This window comes from Pteropus vampyrus, unplaced genomic scaffold, assembly GCF_000151845.1.
Source record: "Pteropus vampyrus isolate Shadow unplaced genomic scaffold, Pvam_2.0 Scaffold341, whole genome shotgun sequence".
Classification (NCBI taxonomy): Eukaryota; Metazoa; Chordata; class Mammalia; order Chiroptera; family Pteropodidae; genus Pteropus; species Pteropus vampyrus.
The window spans coordinates 275196-290481 of NW_011889122.1; the positions used below are offsets into that span (position 1 = coordinate 275196).

Below are 15286 nucleotides of genomic sequence, written 5' to 3' on the forward strand. Positions count from 1 at the left end.
GGGGAGGTGCGGGGAGGCGGGGGTGCGGGGAGGCGGGGTGCAGGGGGCAGGCGCTCTGTGGACAGGTGCCTCCCGGATGGAAAGCCCCCGGCAACGCCCCTGCGTGAGCCACTCACGTAGCAATTCCAATTCCAGTTGATTCTGTGACGTCAGACAGATGCACGAGGACATTCGCTGCGACGCTGCACACAACAGCAAGACCGGACCCATCCAAACGTCCACTGTGAGGAAATAAGGTCAGTAATGCGACATCAAGAGTCACACGCGACGAAGCACTTACGACGCAAGGCAACTCTGTAGTGACCCGCAAGTGTTAAGTGAAAATCTTAACACGCAGATTGGCGTCCATGGCACGCACACCTGAGTGAAACCACCCGTGCCCACGCGTGTGCGGCACAGGAGGGAAGGACGTGGAAGATGTAGGTTCGTCTCCTGGGGCCGCTGCCACATGGCCTCGAGCTGGGGGCTAAAGCAGCAGAAGTGCCTCCGTCACCCTCCTGGGCGTCAGTGTGACCCTGGGCTCTCCGAAGGCTCCAGGGCAGGGTCCCTCCCGGCTTCTCCCGGCTTCTGGTGGCCCCGGGCGTCCTTGGTCTGTGTCCGCGTCATTCTGAGTTCTGCCTCAGTCTTCACATGGCCTCTTCTCTCGTGTCCTCTGTGTGTCTAAGGACACTTGACACCAGCGTTGGGGCCCACCCTAAATCCAGGTCCTTCATGAGATCACACCGGCAAAGGCCTCTTTTTCAAGTGCGGTCCCATGGACAGGGGGCTCGGGGGTCAGGACGCAGACCTAGCTCTTGGGGTGACCACCGTTCGGGCCACTACATCGGCGCAAGAACTCCCTGTGACTTACCGAACCCAACCTGCTCGTCCTGTCCGCTCCCCTCCGGCGCACGTCCGGTCTGCCCCTCCGCCCGGCGCCTGGCTTCTGTCTGCCATCGGTGCCGCGCTGCTGTTACGCTTCAGGTCTCCGCTCTGAGCCCTCGTCAGAAGGGCCCTCGCCAGCCGCCGTCTGGAGGCAGTGTCCCTGTCACCCCCCTGCCCGCGCCGCTACCACAGGGCCCGCAGGCCGCAGCCCGCGGCTGACACCTGTCTTGGTAAACGGGCCAGCTGCAGTGCAGCCTTGCCCCTCGTGGGGACTGCGGAGCAAGGCGGCGGCCGGGAACGCGGGTGCGAGGCCCAGTGCCTCCTGAGGGCGGCACCGGAGGAGCCTCAGAGTGGGCCCCGTGTGGAACTCGCCCGGAGCCGCTTCTGTGACCCCGCGTGGGGCTGGTTCGCAGAGCTGGGCGGCCCAGGACGGCTCCCCCGGCTGCTGCCCCCACCGCCCCCCACGCTCACCCCCCTCAGCCCGCACAGCGACGGGCAAGCCGTGGGGTCGGGACACGGCGCTTCCTCCCACACTGCAGGGCAGATCCCAGCCCTGGAACCGGCACGGGTTTTTTTTTTTAGAATAAACACTCAGAAATAGAAACTTAGTCTGATGCTTTTATTGTCTTAACAGATATATTCGTTGCCAGGCAATCTCTCCAATTTCCGAAATGTGAACTAAAAATTGCAACTTAAGTAAAAACCTAAAATATACAAAACTGAAGCTAGTTTACCAAAATTAGATATTTTCCCTCATGGAAAAAAAAAAAACTCACACGGTTTTGAAAAAAAATGCAACTTGTGCCTTGTGGGGAAGTCGAGTCCTGTCCTCCGCACGCCCGGGCTTGTCACCGAGGCAGGACAGCACATGCGAGCACACGCTGGGACCTGACACGCAGACCGGCCCCTGGGACCTACCCAAATGAGGCTCGAGCGACACGCGGCTCTTCCCGGGCAGCCCTCTCTCAGGCCGTCTCCCCCAGGCATTTAATGCACTGATCTTGTTTCTAGAAAGCCTAGGTTTCCCAACCCTCCCACCGCCACCAAGAGAAGAGGAGCAGGGTGGCGGCCCCTGGGGGCGCTGGGACAGGGGCGGGCAGTCTGCAGGGTGCTCCGACCCCCTGGGGCTCCTCCTGGGGCAGGAGCACCCCAGGGTGGCCACCTAGGGGCTGAGGACAATCAGCCTGTGGAGCTGGTACAGGAGGGTGCTCTTTCCGCTGCCGCCCTCCGGGTCCGCCTGCTCCATGACCAGCTTCGGGTCGACCTGGCGGGGAAGACAGGGCTGTCAGGCTCAGCAACGGGCCCGGCCCGCACGGCACAGGAGTGGCGCTGGTAGATGAGCTCGTGCACATGTGGGACGCAGCAGATGTGGCTCATTTTCCATGTGTTCGCGGGATGCCCGCTGCTCACAGCCCTTGGTGCTGCGCACCTGGCGATTCGCCTTCAAACCCACCCCAAGTACGGGGCTCCCCGCGATGACCTCCCGCATCCCTCTCTACATGCCCGTGGTCACCTCAGGGAAGGCTTTCCAGGTCAAGCCTTCTACAACACGGCGACCCCACGCTTCTGCTTTCGACTTAAGTCTTACTACGGGCGTCACACGCCCTGGGGAGCGTGCAGGTGAGGACGGAGAGTGGGCTCCAGCTCCAGCCAGAGGACACAGAGAGGCAGGGGAGCAGCCTGCAGACTCTAGGGTGGCAGACACTCGACCCCCAGGGGCGGGGTCTTCTCACTCACACTGTGGGAGGGGGCTGCCCACCCCCGGGTTTGTTTACAAAAAATCCCTGGCTCTAGAGTCTAAGCTCGACGTTCCTCCCAGAGCCCTTTCGCTGAAGTCACATGTTTCCTACACCTTTCAGACCTGACGGGCCCTGCTCCGCTCACCATGGCTGTGCCCTGAACCGTGTCCCAGGTCCTACGCTGCCACCCTGACCCCCAGGGAAAGAAGTTAGCAGTGGGGCCTCCGGGAGGCCCTCGGGGTTAGCCGTGGACGGGTCTGCGCCCTGTGAGAGGGGGAGATGGGAGCGCCCTCTGCTCTCTGCCGGGGGAGGACACAGCAGGAAGGGGCGTCTACCGGCCAGGGAGAGGGTCCTCACAGCCCCCCGACCATGCTGGCCCCTGATCCCCGACTTCCAGCCTCTGAACTAAGAGAAGAGACACGTCTGCTGTTTAAGCTGCCCAATTGGGATACTGCCACGACAGGCCGGGCACACTAAGACAGCAGCCAGGGCCCCCCAAGGGCTGATCCAGACACCCTCACCTCTTCTACCCACACTCACGGGCCAGCGAGCCCGGGCTCTGCCTTCCCGCCATGGTGGCACCCAGCAGCGCCAGCCCTTCCCTCCAGTGCCCTGCTGGCGGCACCCTCCGCGAGCCACTCCGAGCCCTGGGTCCGTCCAGTGGCCTGCTCCCCCCGTCCCGGTGGACGGCCGCTCACGCCGCGTCCTGATTCTCACTCACCTGGTCCCACTCGTACGGCTTTTCATGCCACTTGGGAACGATTCTCTCTCTCGGCTTCAGCTGACAGAACAAACTAAAGTTAAAGAGAAAATTACAACCTCTTAACGATAAGTTAGTCACTGAAAGCGTGACTGGCATCTTCGAAGATTCAAACCCTACGTACCTCCCCCTCTCCTCAAAACCGGGACCACGACTCTCAAAAGGTCAAAACGTACAGGGTGTGACCAGGGCACCTGTGAACCCACTGTGCATTCAAGACCAGAGGGGACGATGGGGGGAAGCAGCTCCTTGCCCACGTCCCCCCACGGCCGGCGGCTGCCCGCCCCTGAGGCTCCGTGCGCGGAGCCAGGTCCTGTCCGCCATCTGCTTGTGAGCAGCCGTGACCAGGTAGGGACAGCGTTAGGTTTTAAGCACATTGGACGTTTTGTATCGCAATTCTGATCTAGGTGCCGGCCCATGGGACACATTTGCCGACATGGCCTGGTACACCTCACGTGTGTCAAAGTCCAACACAAAGTTCATGCAGAAATATTTTTATGGAAAAAAGCGAGGCTCAGAAACCAACGTTAGGCTTTCTCACCACCGCTAACACGGCTCAGAGTATTTAATTCCCTTTTAAAGTGATCACACAGCTACGAGAAACCGCGCACAGGGGGCTGGGCGCGAGCGGACAGTCGTGCGGTGCCGGAGCCCCTGCTCACACACAGACGCCGTCTGGGGTCTCAGGCAAGGACGGGCCTGCCGCCGGCCTGGGCGCGCTGTGGGCCGCCTGCTCCTCCACCGCCGCTGCCCTCCTGGCCTCCTCCGGCCGGCAAGGCTGCTGCGCGCGAGGAAGGGGGCAGGGTGCTCATCCCCAGCCCTCCTCCCGGGGGAGGCTCAACAGGGTAAGGTGGTCCTCGCCACCCAGCCCCCTGCCTCTGGCCAGTCGGGTCCCACAAGCACTCCCCATAGGGCTCCCCGAAGCCCTGCCCGTGCAGCCGGAAAGGGTCCCTTTGTTAAATGTTTCTCAAATCACTCAGTTTGAGTGTGCCTACAATGGCCCGCTTGGACTCTGACACGGGACAGAGTTGTAGGCTCTCCACAGGAAGCTGGGGCCCACGTCCCAACACCGCTTAGATGGTGTCCAGTGGCCTCCGACACTGGAATTTCACTTCAGGGGACCAACCTGTCGCATCTCCTGAACATTCCCAGTCCCGACAGCCACGAAAGCTGGCGGGAAAGGAACGAGGCTTGTGTCACTGCACAGCTTACCCCAGAAGCTTCTGACGAGAGTTGTCCTGCAGCTGTGCGATCCTCTCCGGCCCAAGGAACTTCAGCCCATTTGGCCCGTCGCACACGAGCTTGTTAACAGCGGCCCTGAGGATGTTGATCTGTAATAAACGGCCAAACATGCGTGTGGCTCGACGGTAACTGACTGTCATTCCACGTTTAGACAGCTCCAACATTCCGAGTTCTTGTTCTACGACTATCATTAATAAGGTTTCCGAGCAAATTGTTAAAACATGAATAACGTCAATAACCGCTTTCATAATTTAAGGAACGATAAAAGAAAAAGTCAAAAATCAGCAAGAAATGCGCCAGCTTTTCAGTACAAGCACACTTTTTAAACGTGTCTTAAAATTTAGTCAGCTTAACTCAGGGGTCACGAGGCCAAAGCGCACTTCGTCACGCATGTTCCTCTCGCTCCACTGTCCACTGTTGGAATAAGGGGCGTAGCCCCCTTACGCCACGCTTCGTTAGCAGCCTGTCGCATTTTTAAATAGCTTTCCACGGACCTGCTGCAAAGGCAGCACAGGCTGTAGGCACGCCCTCGCCCAGCCCCCACGCCAGCCCGCGTTCCCACGGCGCACGTGTCACAACTCAGGCTCGGGTTCTGGGGCGCTGCTATGGACTGGATCGAACCGGCTTTCCCACTCAGGCCCCTCCCCACCCTAGGGCCTCGTGTGGGCACCACTGTTCCTGTCACTGTGTCCCCCAGGCTCCTCTGCCTGGTCTTGTTCCTCAAGACCTCAACTGTCCCATATCCGGCATTTCATGGCGCGTCCCCCAGTCTGGGTTTGTGTGACGCTTTTCTAATGATCAGACCGGATGATGAGTTTTGGGGAGAACCCCACAGAGGAGGGTACCCTTCTTGAGTCGTAGAACAAGAACTCACGTCGTATCAGGATGTGTGCACTACCACCAAGATGATCACTGGTGACATCGGCCTTGACCACCGGCTGAGGTGGGTCTGCCAGGCTTTCGAGCTGTGAAGTCTCTCGGCCCTGTCCCTATTCTGCTGTTGGGAGTGCGTCACCAAGCCCAGTCCACAAGCAGGGGCGTGGGCGGGGGGTGGGGGCAGGCTAAGCTCCACTTCCTGGGGGTGGGCATCGACAGGTGCCACTGGGGACGTTTGTCTCTTCTTCCCATCTGTCCATTTACTCATCTACAGTTCGTGGACCCACAGATAATTATTTCACACTCTCGTTCCAGCTGCGGCTTTCAGAACAGCTGCGTGTCCCTGCGCACGCCCCCACCCTTGGTGCTGACCTCGTCCTCTCTGCCACCACAAGCAGCTCCTGTACTGTCCTTTATTTCCCCCGCGCCGACCCTAGGAAAAGCCACTTCTCTAAGGAGCCCTGGTTCATTTTGTTGCAAAGTCCTATCAGAAACCACAAGTCGGGCACCGGGTTTGTTCACGGCTCCGGGTGTCCTGTGTCTAGGCCCTCGTGCGCGCATGTGAACTCGTGCACACACAGCTGGATCTGTGCCCGCCGAGGGAAGCACAAGCCCATGCGCGTGGGTATCTCTGACCCTGAACCCCAGGGTCCCTGCAGGCTTCCCTTCCTGCTGACCTGCAGCTCCCTGTCCAACGACAAGACACCTGAGTCCCACGTCCACTTCTTGGTCACCCCAGGCACAGGGAAGGCAGCCCTGGATTAACTCGCCCTCCATGAGAAACGCCTGAGGGAGCAGGTCTCGCGCCGTTTGTCTGTCTGCAGCCTCGCCGTCCCCACCCCACACGCCGTTTCCAGAGGCCCCTTCCCTTCCGCTTCAATGCGGTCTGCAACATCTCGGTCGTTGCGTGCATGGGGGGGTGTGTGTGTGTCTGGGTATGCATCTGCCTAGGTGCGCGCGTGTGTGTGTATGTGTGTGTGTGTGTATGTCTGGGTTTGCATCTGTTTAGGTGCGTGTGCGTGTCTGGGTTTGCGTCTGTCTAGGTGCGTGTGCGTGTCTGGGTTTGCGTCTGTCTAGGTGCATGGGAGTGTGTGTCGATTTCCGGGGGGCTGTGTGTGGGTGTGTGCTGAGGGTGCGTGTGTGTATGGGGGTGTGTGCGTGCTGGGATCGCATACTCTGAAGCTCCACTCTTTCAAGGGGGAGGCCTGGCATTTAATGAATGTGGAGTTGCCCCTCGCCACCCCGCAGCAGGCAGAGCCACCGTCCTCTGTGGTGCCCGGGTCCTCTGCAGTGTGCCATCCTCCACCCAGAACCGCAGGGGAGGTCGCAGCCCAGGGCCTGGCTTCTGTCCGTGCCTTTGAGACCCAACTGCTCCTGAAGAGGCCCCATCGTCGGCCAGTTTGCGTATCCCCTCCCACGGGAGGACAGCTGACTGCTTCCAGTTTTCAGTGACTGTGAGCTAGGAACGCTGCAGGCCTCATCCATATAGGTTTTAGGTGCCCGTCAGCTCCCGAATCTCTTGGACAGACAGTTTGGTGGGGCTGCTGGGCCCTGTGCAGATGTGTCTAACACACTTGTCTTTAAGAACGTGGCCTTCCAAAGGGCCGTCCATTCGGCACTCCCGGCCATGAACAGCGCTCCTGGTGTTCCATGTCCCCACCGTGGCGGTCACCGCTGGTTTCTGAGATAGTACAGAAGGATGTCACTTTGGTCACAATTCGCATCTTCCTAATGACGCAGGTGCTGAGCAGCTCTTCACTCGTTCATCGCCGTCCACATTTTAGTTCAGTTGCTTGTTATGTCACTGAGTTTTAAAAGCCCTTTACGTATCATGGACGAAAGTCCTTTATCAGACAACGGTTTGCAAACAGTTCCTCCTGGTGTACAGCTTGTCTTTCCATCCTCTTCACAGGGTCTTTCGCAGAGCAGAAGTTTTTAATTTTAACAACATCCACCTTATCAATGTTTTTCATAGATCATGCTTTTGGCCTTGCATCCACAAGCTCACTGCCAAATCCAAGGTCACATAGGCTTTCTCCTACATTAACTTGTATAAGTCGTGTAGTTCTACACCTTAAAATTAGGTCTGCAATCAGAGGAATATCTTTAAGCCAGAAAGTCCCTTTATGTGGCAGAGCAGCTATGTGAAATCAACAACACAGGCACAGAGGACCTCACGTGTGCCCACTGGGCCAGGACGAGCTCGTGAGCCCACTTCGCGCCTCCCCTCCCACCTCCGTGCGGTGAAGCCAGCCTCGCCCGCTCCACGGGCCTCAAGGGCTCGGGCAGCGCTTCCCAGACTATCTGAGGGTAGGACCAGCTTTCCTCTTTGTAAAAAGCAGTAAAACCGAACTACTAGAACAGTGAGATGTGGAAACAGAAGCACACAAAACATAAGCCCGAACTTCTCGCTCGATCCAACAGCTGCGACGGGACTTCCTCAGCCTGCCCCACGGTCTGAACACTCAGCCTCAGCGTCTGCACCCGGCCCCGGGCCAAGACAGGCAGCCCTGCTGCAGAGCTGTGCACACCAGCGTCGGCTCGGCTCGCTGAGCCCACTCACGCCCGGAGAGGGACGGGGCGGGCAGGATGCATCTCCTTGCCCCGTGACGAGAATAAGCAAGGCTGTCTGTCCTGCGAGGCCTGACAGGGGTGACCCCGGACAGAGATTCACAGCAGACCTGTCGCCTGGGGCCAATCCATGGCCCAGAAAAGCTGGGCCTGGAGCCGCGGAGAGCCGCGGGGAGCACCGTCTCTCCCAGGAAGCTGCGCTGCACCGGTCAGTGAAACAGGCGGGTTAAGGGACGCGGAGCATCTCCAGGCCTGGGGCTACACCTGGCTTTAAAGCGCCGTGTCAGGTGCCGCGCTCATTGTTAACGGGGTGTCCGAGCGGAGACAGAGAGGGCAGCGGCCTCACCTCTACGATGTCCTCCACGCTGAACTGAACGTCAAACGCTAGCTCGATGTCGTGCTCTGGCAGAATGGGGGCCCCTGTGGTTGGGTTCCACCCCAAACCACAAAGGACCCCAGTGTAGGATTTCCCAGCCCGATCGACCCTAAAGGAGAAGTTTTGAAAAGAGTTAACATTTCAAAATTGGTCAGCCACTACTTTGACGTTAACCCACCAATAAGTCCACCTTAGGTTCTGCCAACCCCACCTAGTCCAGAGACTAATTTCGTTTATGCATTTTCTTTCAGTTTTTACGTTATATAGTCATAAATAAATGTTTTCTGTTAACCCATTGTTTAGTTGTAATTCTCACAATGACGGAAAAGATAATATAAGAAATATTTCTATCATATACAGTTTTTCCCTACCTCTGAATCCTCTCCACGGGTTAAGTTCTTAGTGGGCTTTCTGGAGAAAAGGTTACACACACATCTATGACTCGTGAAAGAAGTCTAGCACTTCCTAAAAGCTACAGACGTCGGTCCCACCTCCCTGCCCCAGAACCATCGTACACACTTCTCATACAAAGCATCACGTCCCCATTTCACCCCAAACCCGCCGCTGGCGCACCCGGCGGTTTCCGTTTCTCCGAGTTTTCAGGAATCTGCCTGTCTTCTCCGTCGCTACCGCCATGGCCTGGCCCAAGCCACTGCCGCGTCTCAGCTAGCCTCACGCGATCACTGACCCATTCCCCCAGCTCCTGCTTCCTCCAACCCACTACCCAGCAGCGACGCGTCGCTGCCGGGCCTCGGACCCCCAGCGGCCCCTCCCGCATCCGAACTCCAGGGCCTCTGTGCCGCAGCACAGCCCGGCCCTCGCTTGGACCCCCACGGCCTTCCCGCTGCTGGCTGGGTCCAGCTGCTCTGGCTTCCCCTGCAGGTCCCGGAGCCCTCGGCCCGCCAGGCTCTTTCTTGTGTTTGGGTGTTAATTTAAATGCCAGTGCTACAGCCCATGATGGGTTCAATAAATACTTTACAAAATAAGTGAAGACACTACACTGAATACTTTTGAAAATATTTTGCTAATTTTCTTTGATTCTGAATCAACTCAGACCTTTTCACATCATCTAGATCAATAAAGTTTTGATGAAAGAGTCTAGGCAAAAAGTTTTCTTCTTAGCCATGAAAACGTATATAACAACACACAAACACGTACTTCTTTTCCACTTTAATGAAAATGGAAAAGAATCCCAGTGTACCTGAACTCAAAAAAGAGACCCAGAAGTCAGACTTATAAATTAGATGCTAAGTATTTCCTTTACAAAGCAGTCACCAAAACTGTTTAACAGCAAGCTCCCCTACACTATTTTTAATAGACTATAATTTATCATTACTTCAAGTTACATAAAATCTTTCCAAAACAGGAGTAACATCCAGGGGTCACCAAGTCACCCCTGGTAACTTTGTCAGTGATCCTAAGATATCACATGACTGCCACCTGACTGACAACTGCCAGGAGACTTAAGCTGACTGACTGCTCACACCTGATGACACGTGTTCATCAACAAGGACCGTCCTAAGAGGCCCGGCCCAGAAACGACCCACACTAGGGGAGCAATTCCTCGCTCTCCTGCTCTAACCTTACATCAACCTTAAAGCAACCAAAGCGTGGGGTTTCCCTCTTTTCTAGGGACCCTGAACACTTACAGGAACCCAGAAAACAGGCCTAACAACCACAGGAATGCTTTCACTTCCTGTTTAATGCATCTTCCACACTCATACTGAAAACTGCAGAAACCGTGATAAGAACAAAAGCAAGCATATCTCATAGAGACCGGTAAGGGCGCACTGGAAAGAAGTGGTCCCCAACCCTTGTGGCCCCAGGGACCGGTGCTCCTATGAGAATCCAATGCCTGATGAGCCGAGGCGGTGACGCCACCGCTGGGGAGCGGCTACAAATGCAGATGAAGCTTCGCTGCTCACCTCCTGCTGTGCGGCCCAGAACCAGTCTGCAGCCCCGGGGTGGGGACTCCTGTCCTAGACAATTCACTCTGAAACAACTTACACACAGGACCTGGAGCTGGTATCAGCTGACGACACTGTGTTCAAAGGGCTAACTACTCTGAACCATTGTGTTTAAAATAAAAACGATAGAAAAATTTCTATTCCAAGATGATATCCTAGAACTCTCTGTATGACCCAAATAAGGAAATCTATTTCCTGAAAAGTTAGATGTTGGTCAAGCTGAAAGTCCCCTATAAGCAAGCCATCAGGCGTCCTATGGTGTGCAGGTGTCATCCTGCGACGCTGTCGGAAGCCTGCGAGCCCTCCAAGCCCTGCTCAGCGTCTACGATGCACCCTGCTCTGCTCGCCAGGACAAGGGCGCTGCCACCTGCCACCACTCCCCCGCGTCAGATGCCACACAGCATGCCAGACGGCATGCCATCCCTCACTGACTCACTGAATCTATCCACACTCCACAACCCCGTGAGATCAAGACGGCCCCTCCCCACAGTGGGGGAGCCTGAGGGGCCGGGGGCAGGCCCAGGAGGCGGCCACCACAGCCTTTCCGCCAGACCTGAGGGTCCCTTCTCGAACATCCTCACCCCCTCGCACTTCTCACACTGAAAAGCACTACTGCTTTATTTTCCTGTTTTCCAAGGCTTTTTTAAAAACGTGGAGTACAGATGAAGACTGTTTCCAACTGCAGAGCCAGCAGATACATTGTAGCATTCGAGGTGTCTCAGCACAGAGGGTGGAGGTGGCAGACTCCAGAGATGCGACAGCAGCAGCCCCATCCAACACACTCCTCAGCCGCTGGAAGGCTGACGCTTGACAGTGACGAGCGGGAACTACAAGCCTGCACCTCAAGCCTGGGAGGGCCTGTCACCGCAGCACGTCTCACGATGCACAACCTGTGCGGCCGGTCACAAAAGGTGCCACAGCTTCCAGCTGGCTCTTTCAGGACACCGACTTTGGCACCCAGCCACCAGGGCTGAGGAGCCCACACTGGCCCACGCAGAGACCACATGGGGAGGCCTCCAGCCAGGACCAGCGCCCAGGCTTCCAAGCGTTCCATCTGGGGACCCACACACTCTGTCCCTCATGGTCCCGTCTGAACTGTCATCCACAGCATAAAAAAAGGGTGGCCGTGGGTAACCGTTATGCAGCCCCGAGGACAGAAACAAACAGAAGAAAGTGGGAGTCCTCTTCCAGGCCTCTCACTTCACTTTTAAATTTTACCCGGCAGCACGTTTTGTGGTTTTGAAAGGTCTCGCCTCACGCGTGGCCTGCTCGGGGCGCTGCCCTACACACGTGGCTTCGCATCCCAACCCCACGCCCAGCAGCCCGATGTCCAGCTCCAGGAACCACGGAGGGGCCGAAGAGCAGCGTCTCGGCCCCACGCCGAACACCTGCGCTCACGTTCTCACCGCCCATCGTGGGGGCGCCGGGCTGCTCCGAGCACCCACTCGCCCAGGGGAGAACCGCCCAGCAGGCACTGAAGGCTGAGGCCACCGAATCAGAAGCGGCACCACAGCCGGCTCCCATTCACCAGGAAGACACCGCGCGGAGGGGCCAGCACGAAAGGGGAGCACACGCGGCCCAGACAGAGAGGGAGGGACATGCACGCCCGCAGCGGACAGGCAGAGCTGCGGAGGCGCCCTGCTCCCCGGGGACAGCTGAAAGCGAAGGGGCGCCGCAGGCAGAGCGAGGACTCGTGGGCGGCAGCCCGGTCAGCCCTGACCAGGGGCGAGACCAGGGACAGCGGCCTCTGCTCCGTTGTCCTCTGGGGCTAGTGGGGGGTGACGCAGACGCCCCCTCCTTTATTAACAGAAACAAAATGTAAAACTTACTCTCATTCACGTTCCTTCCCTCCCACCACTGCAGGAAGCGTAAGCTGGAGGTGGCAAGAGACCTCCTTTCAGTCTAGTTGCCGCAATTGTGACAGGACGGTGACAAACCTAGGGAAGAACTGCCTCCACTGACCCAGAGGCCGCAGGCTTGGTTTCTGACTGTGGCCCGGGCCAGCTTCTCCACAGCAGCGGCCTGCGTCATCTGGGGCTCGGCCAGGCAGGACGCGCGCTCCCCTGCAGGTGGACCCCGGAAAGGCGGGTCACAGATGAACGGGGCTGCAGGCTCGGGAGGACAACTCCTCCCTGGGGCACACCCGGGCCAGGGGCAGGCCCCCCCGCCAGGTCTGCACCGACGGCCCCGGCAGACTGAGCCCCAGCAGACTGAGCGTCTGCCGGGGAGGAAGATGCTCGCCCCAGGCGGACAGCGCTTCATCTTCCCAAGTCGCTCAAAGTGGCTGCTCCTGACTCAGCGAGGTAACGAGAACCGCACAGGACCGGCCGGAGCGGACTGCGGAGGAGGACCCTGCAGGCCCACCGCCCCTTCCTCGTGACCACCTAGCCGAACCTCTGGACACCAAGTCAACGCGTCTTACTGGTGCTGTCACATAAACTGTCCCAATCCGGCTCACCGCACTAAACTCAACAAAATGAGCATTGAGCATCGGTCAAAACACCATATGCTACTCACGCATAACCTCCCGTTGACCTTACTCTTTTTCTAGAAAGATGGCATTTTAAGTACTAATTATTTTAGTATTTCTTGACTGTCTTCAACAAAACCGCTGCACGTTGGAGACTTTAGTAATACACTGCCTCACCCACATCCTCCAAAAGCTTCTGTTTAAAAGGAAGGAGTCAAAGCAGGGGCTGGGTCTCGTTCAAGAGGCAAAAAGAGCATCGGAAGCAACGACAAGAGAGCGTGCTTGCGAAGTCACGGCCACTGCCGCTCGGTCTGCTGCTGTCTCACCAGACACCCGCACGCAGGGCACTGTGTCCACGTGCGTGCCTCCCCTACGAGGGCTCAGAAGATGCCTTTGTTCGTGGAGATACTTAGCACATCGCTGCTGCAAATTAGAGAGAAGCCAAGGTCCCACATCCAAAGGCACAGTAAGTCCTCTGGGGACAGGGGCAGGTTAGAAACAAATGCATGCAAATAAAACAGGGCAGGGTCTAGAAAAGCCCTTATATGCCCACCCAGTAGTACATGATGCAATTTTTAAAACAGATAGTTACAAAGATGTCACAATACCATGAAAACGCTTAATATGTAAAAAGGATATAGCATGCCAAAAATCTAAAAACAAAATAAAATGTATAAAAATACTGAAATTCACTAAAAGTTTAAAAAAATAACGTCGATTTTTCCTCAAGTTTTCCTAAGTACTATAGATTTCTAGAAAGAAAAAAACATACATGATTATTTTTAAAACGGAAAAAGGCACTAAACATTTGAGATTGCACAGCAGATTCTGCACAGGCTCCTGGCAGAGAGGACTAAGCCGACAGCAGGGTGCTCTCAGCTACCTGGACCAAACTCGACCAACCGAGGCCACCCAGGTACCCCACCCGGCAACCAGAAAAAATGGGCCAGAAGACAGAGGGGACTCAAACCCGAACACCCCTTGCATGAGGCCCCATGAGCACCTGCTGCAGCCACCTCCACCTCGCCCCGCCGCCACATGGCTCCTCCAGACCCACGGGGTCTCTCCCCCACCCCCGCCCCTCTGCTGGGCAAAGGCAGCTGCTGCTCAGAGCAGACCCGCGCCAGGTGGGGCCCACTGTGGGCGTGCCTTCAAGGGCTCGGCTCAGGGCCACAGGTCCCTTCCCTGAAGTCCCTGGGAGAACCGATGTTTAATCCTGGCACCAAAAAGGGCGACAATCTGTCACCTCACTCACGGTGACCATCCTAAGAGCATGACAAGGTCCCCACACATGCAGCCCGTTAACGACAGCGAGAAAGCCCCATCCGGACGTGAGCCTTCCCCTGGCTCCATTCTTTGAGCCTGGCCCACGTCGGCTCAAGCTCCCGTGCGACACGGCCTGTGTCTGATCAGCTCCTCAAGCTTCTTCCTGAAGTAATACCGCACACCTGCCGCTCGGTCTGCTGCTGTCTCACCAGACACCCGCACAGACGCCTCCGCAGCAACAAGGCTGCTTTCGTCACGGCGAGGCACAGGGAAGGGCCAGCAGCCCAGTGTGCCGCGGCCAGGTCTCCTGTACCTGCTTTCTCTCCAGAAGAAGGCAGTGCCTGTCTCTGCCACTCGGTTCCCATTTTACAAAAGCTACGGACAGAGCAGACGGCCGCACGCACCTCAGCTCCATCACCGGCGCAAACAGCATGCTCAGGAGGGCCGGGAGGCCGGGCACAGGCGGCATCAGGGAGGTCTCTCGCAGCAGCATGGTGGAGCCTGTGAGCAGGCCGAGGAAGGCCATGTCGGGCACCGCCCTGCGGATGGCGCTCCCTCCCGGCAAACCCCCCTCACCCCCAGGCAGCCCTCTGCTGAGTCTGTCCCCACAGACGCCCCAACAGCAAGGCGCTCCCTGACTCCTGTTCCTACAGCACCCCACAGACAGGCACCTCATGGGACATTACCCCCCAGCCATCTGGGGACTCCTGTGCTTGGTCGCCTTCCCTCCTGTGCCTCCTCACTGGTCTACAGGGCTGTCGGCCAAGGACAGACACGGATGTGTCCCTTTGCAGCCAAGCGCAGTGGGGTGAGTGAAAAGTCAAGGGCACGACTAGCTGTTCACGGGGAGGGGAGGGCAGGGGGCGCCCTTTGTTACACTTGCATCAGCCCATCACCTGGGAACCCGCCAGAAGATGGAGCAGGGACGCTTACTCAGTTAGTTCACTAATGACAGGATCCCTGTCCCCAGGGGCTGAAGTCAGGGGGAGAGAGGGGTGACACTGCGGATGAACAGAGCCCTCCACTCACCCGTGGCGTTGACCGAAAGGGAAGCTGCCACCAGCATCCTCTGGTGGAGGTCCTCGGGGCTGTCACTGACGATGACGGAGTTGATGCTCTCCTTCTCGATCCAAACGCATCTGCACAGGGGTGTCC

The 15286-nt window shown here is 57.5% G+C and overlaps 1 protein-coding gene across 1 annotated transcript in view; it reads right to left on the reverse strand.

Annotated features, from left to right (window-relative positions):
• Positions 1-1978: 1978 nt before the first annotated feature.
• The window catches only part of TDRD9 (tudor domain containing 9), a 78385-nt gene continuing 65077 nt past the window's right edge, over positions 1979-15286 (reverse strand). Inside the window, exons 31-36 of the mRNA XM_011378480.2 lie at positions 15161-15270; positions 14536-14632; positions 8399-8537; positions 4576-4694; positions 3325-3397; positions 1979-2128 (exon numbers count right to left, since the gene is read on the reverse strand). Of these exons, the coding sequence (XP_011376782.1) occupies positions 2027-2128; positions 3325-3397; positions 4576-4694; positions 8399-8537; positions 14536-14632; positions 15161-15270 (640 nt within the window). The 3' untranslated portion in view covers positions 1979-2026. The remainder of the gene's footprint in view (positions 2129-3324; positions 3398-4575; positions 4695-8398; positions 8538-14535; positions 14633-15160; positions 15271-15286) is intronic.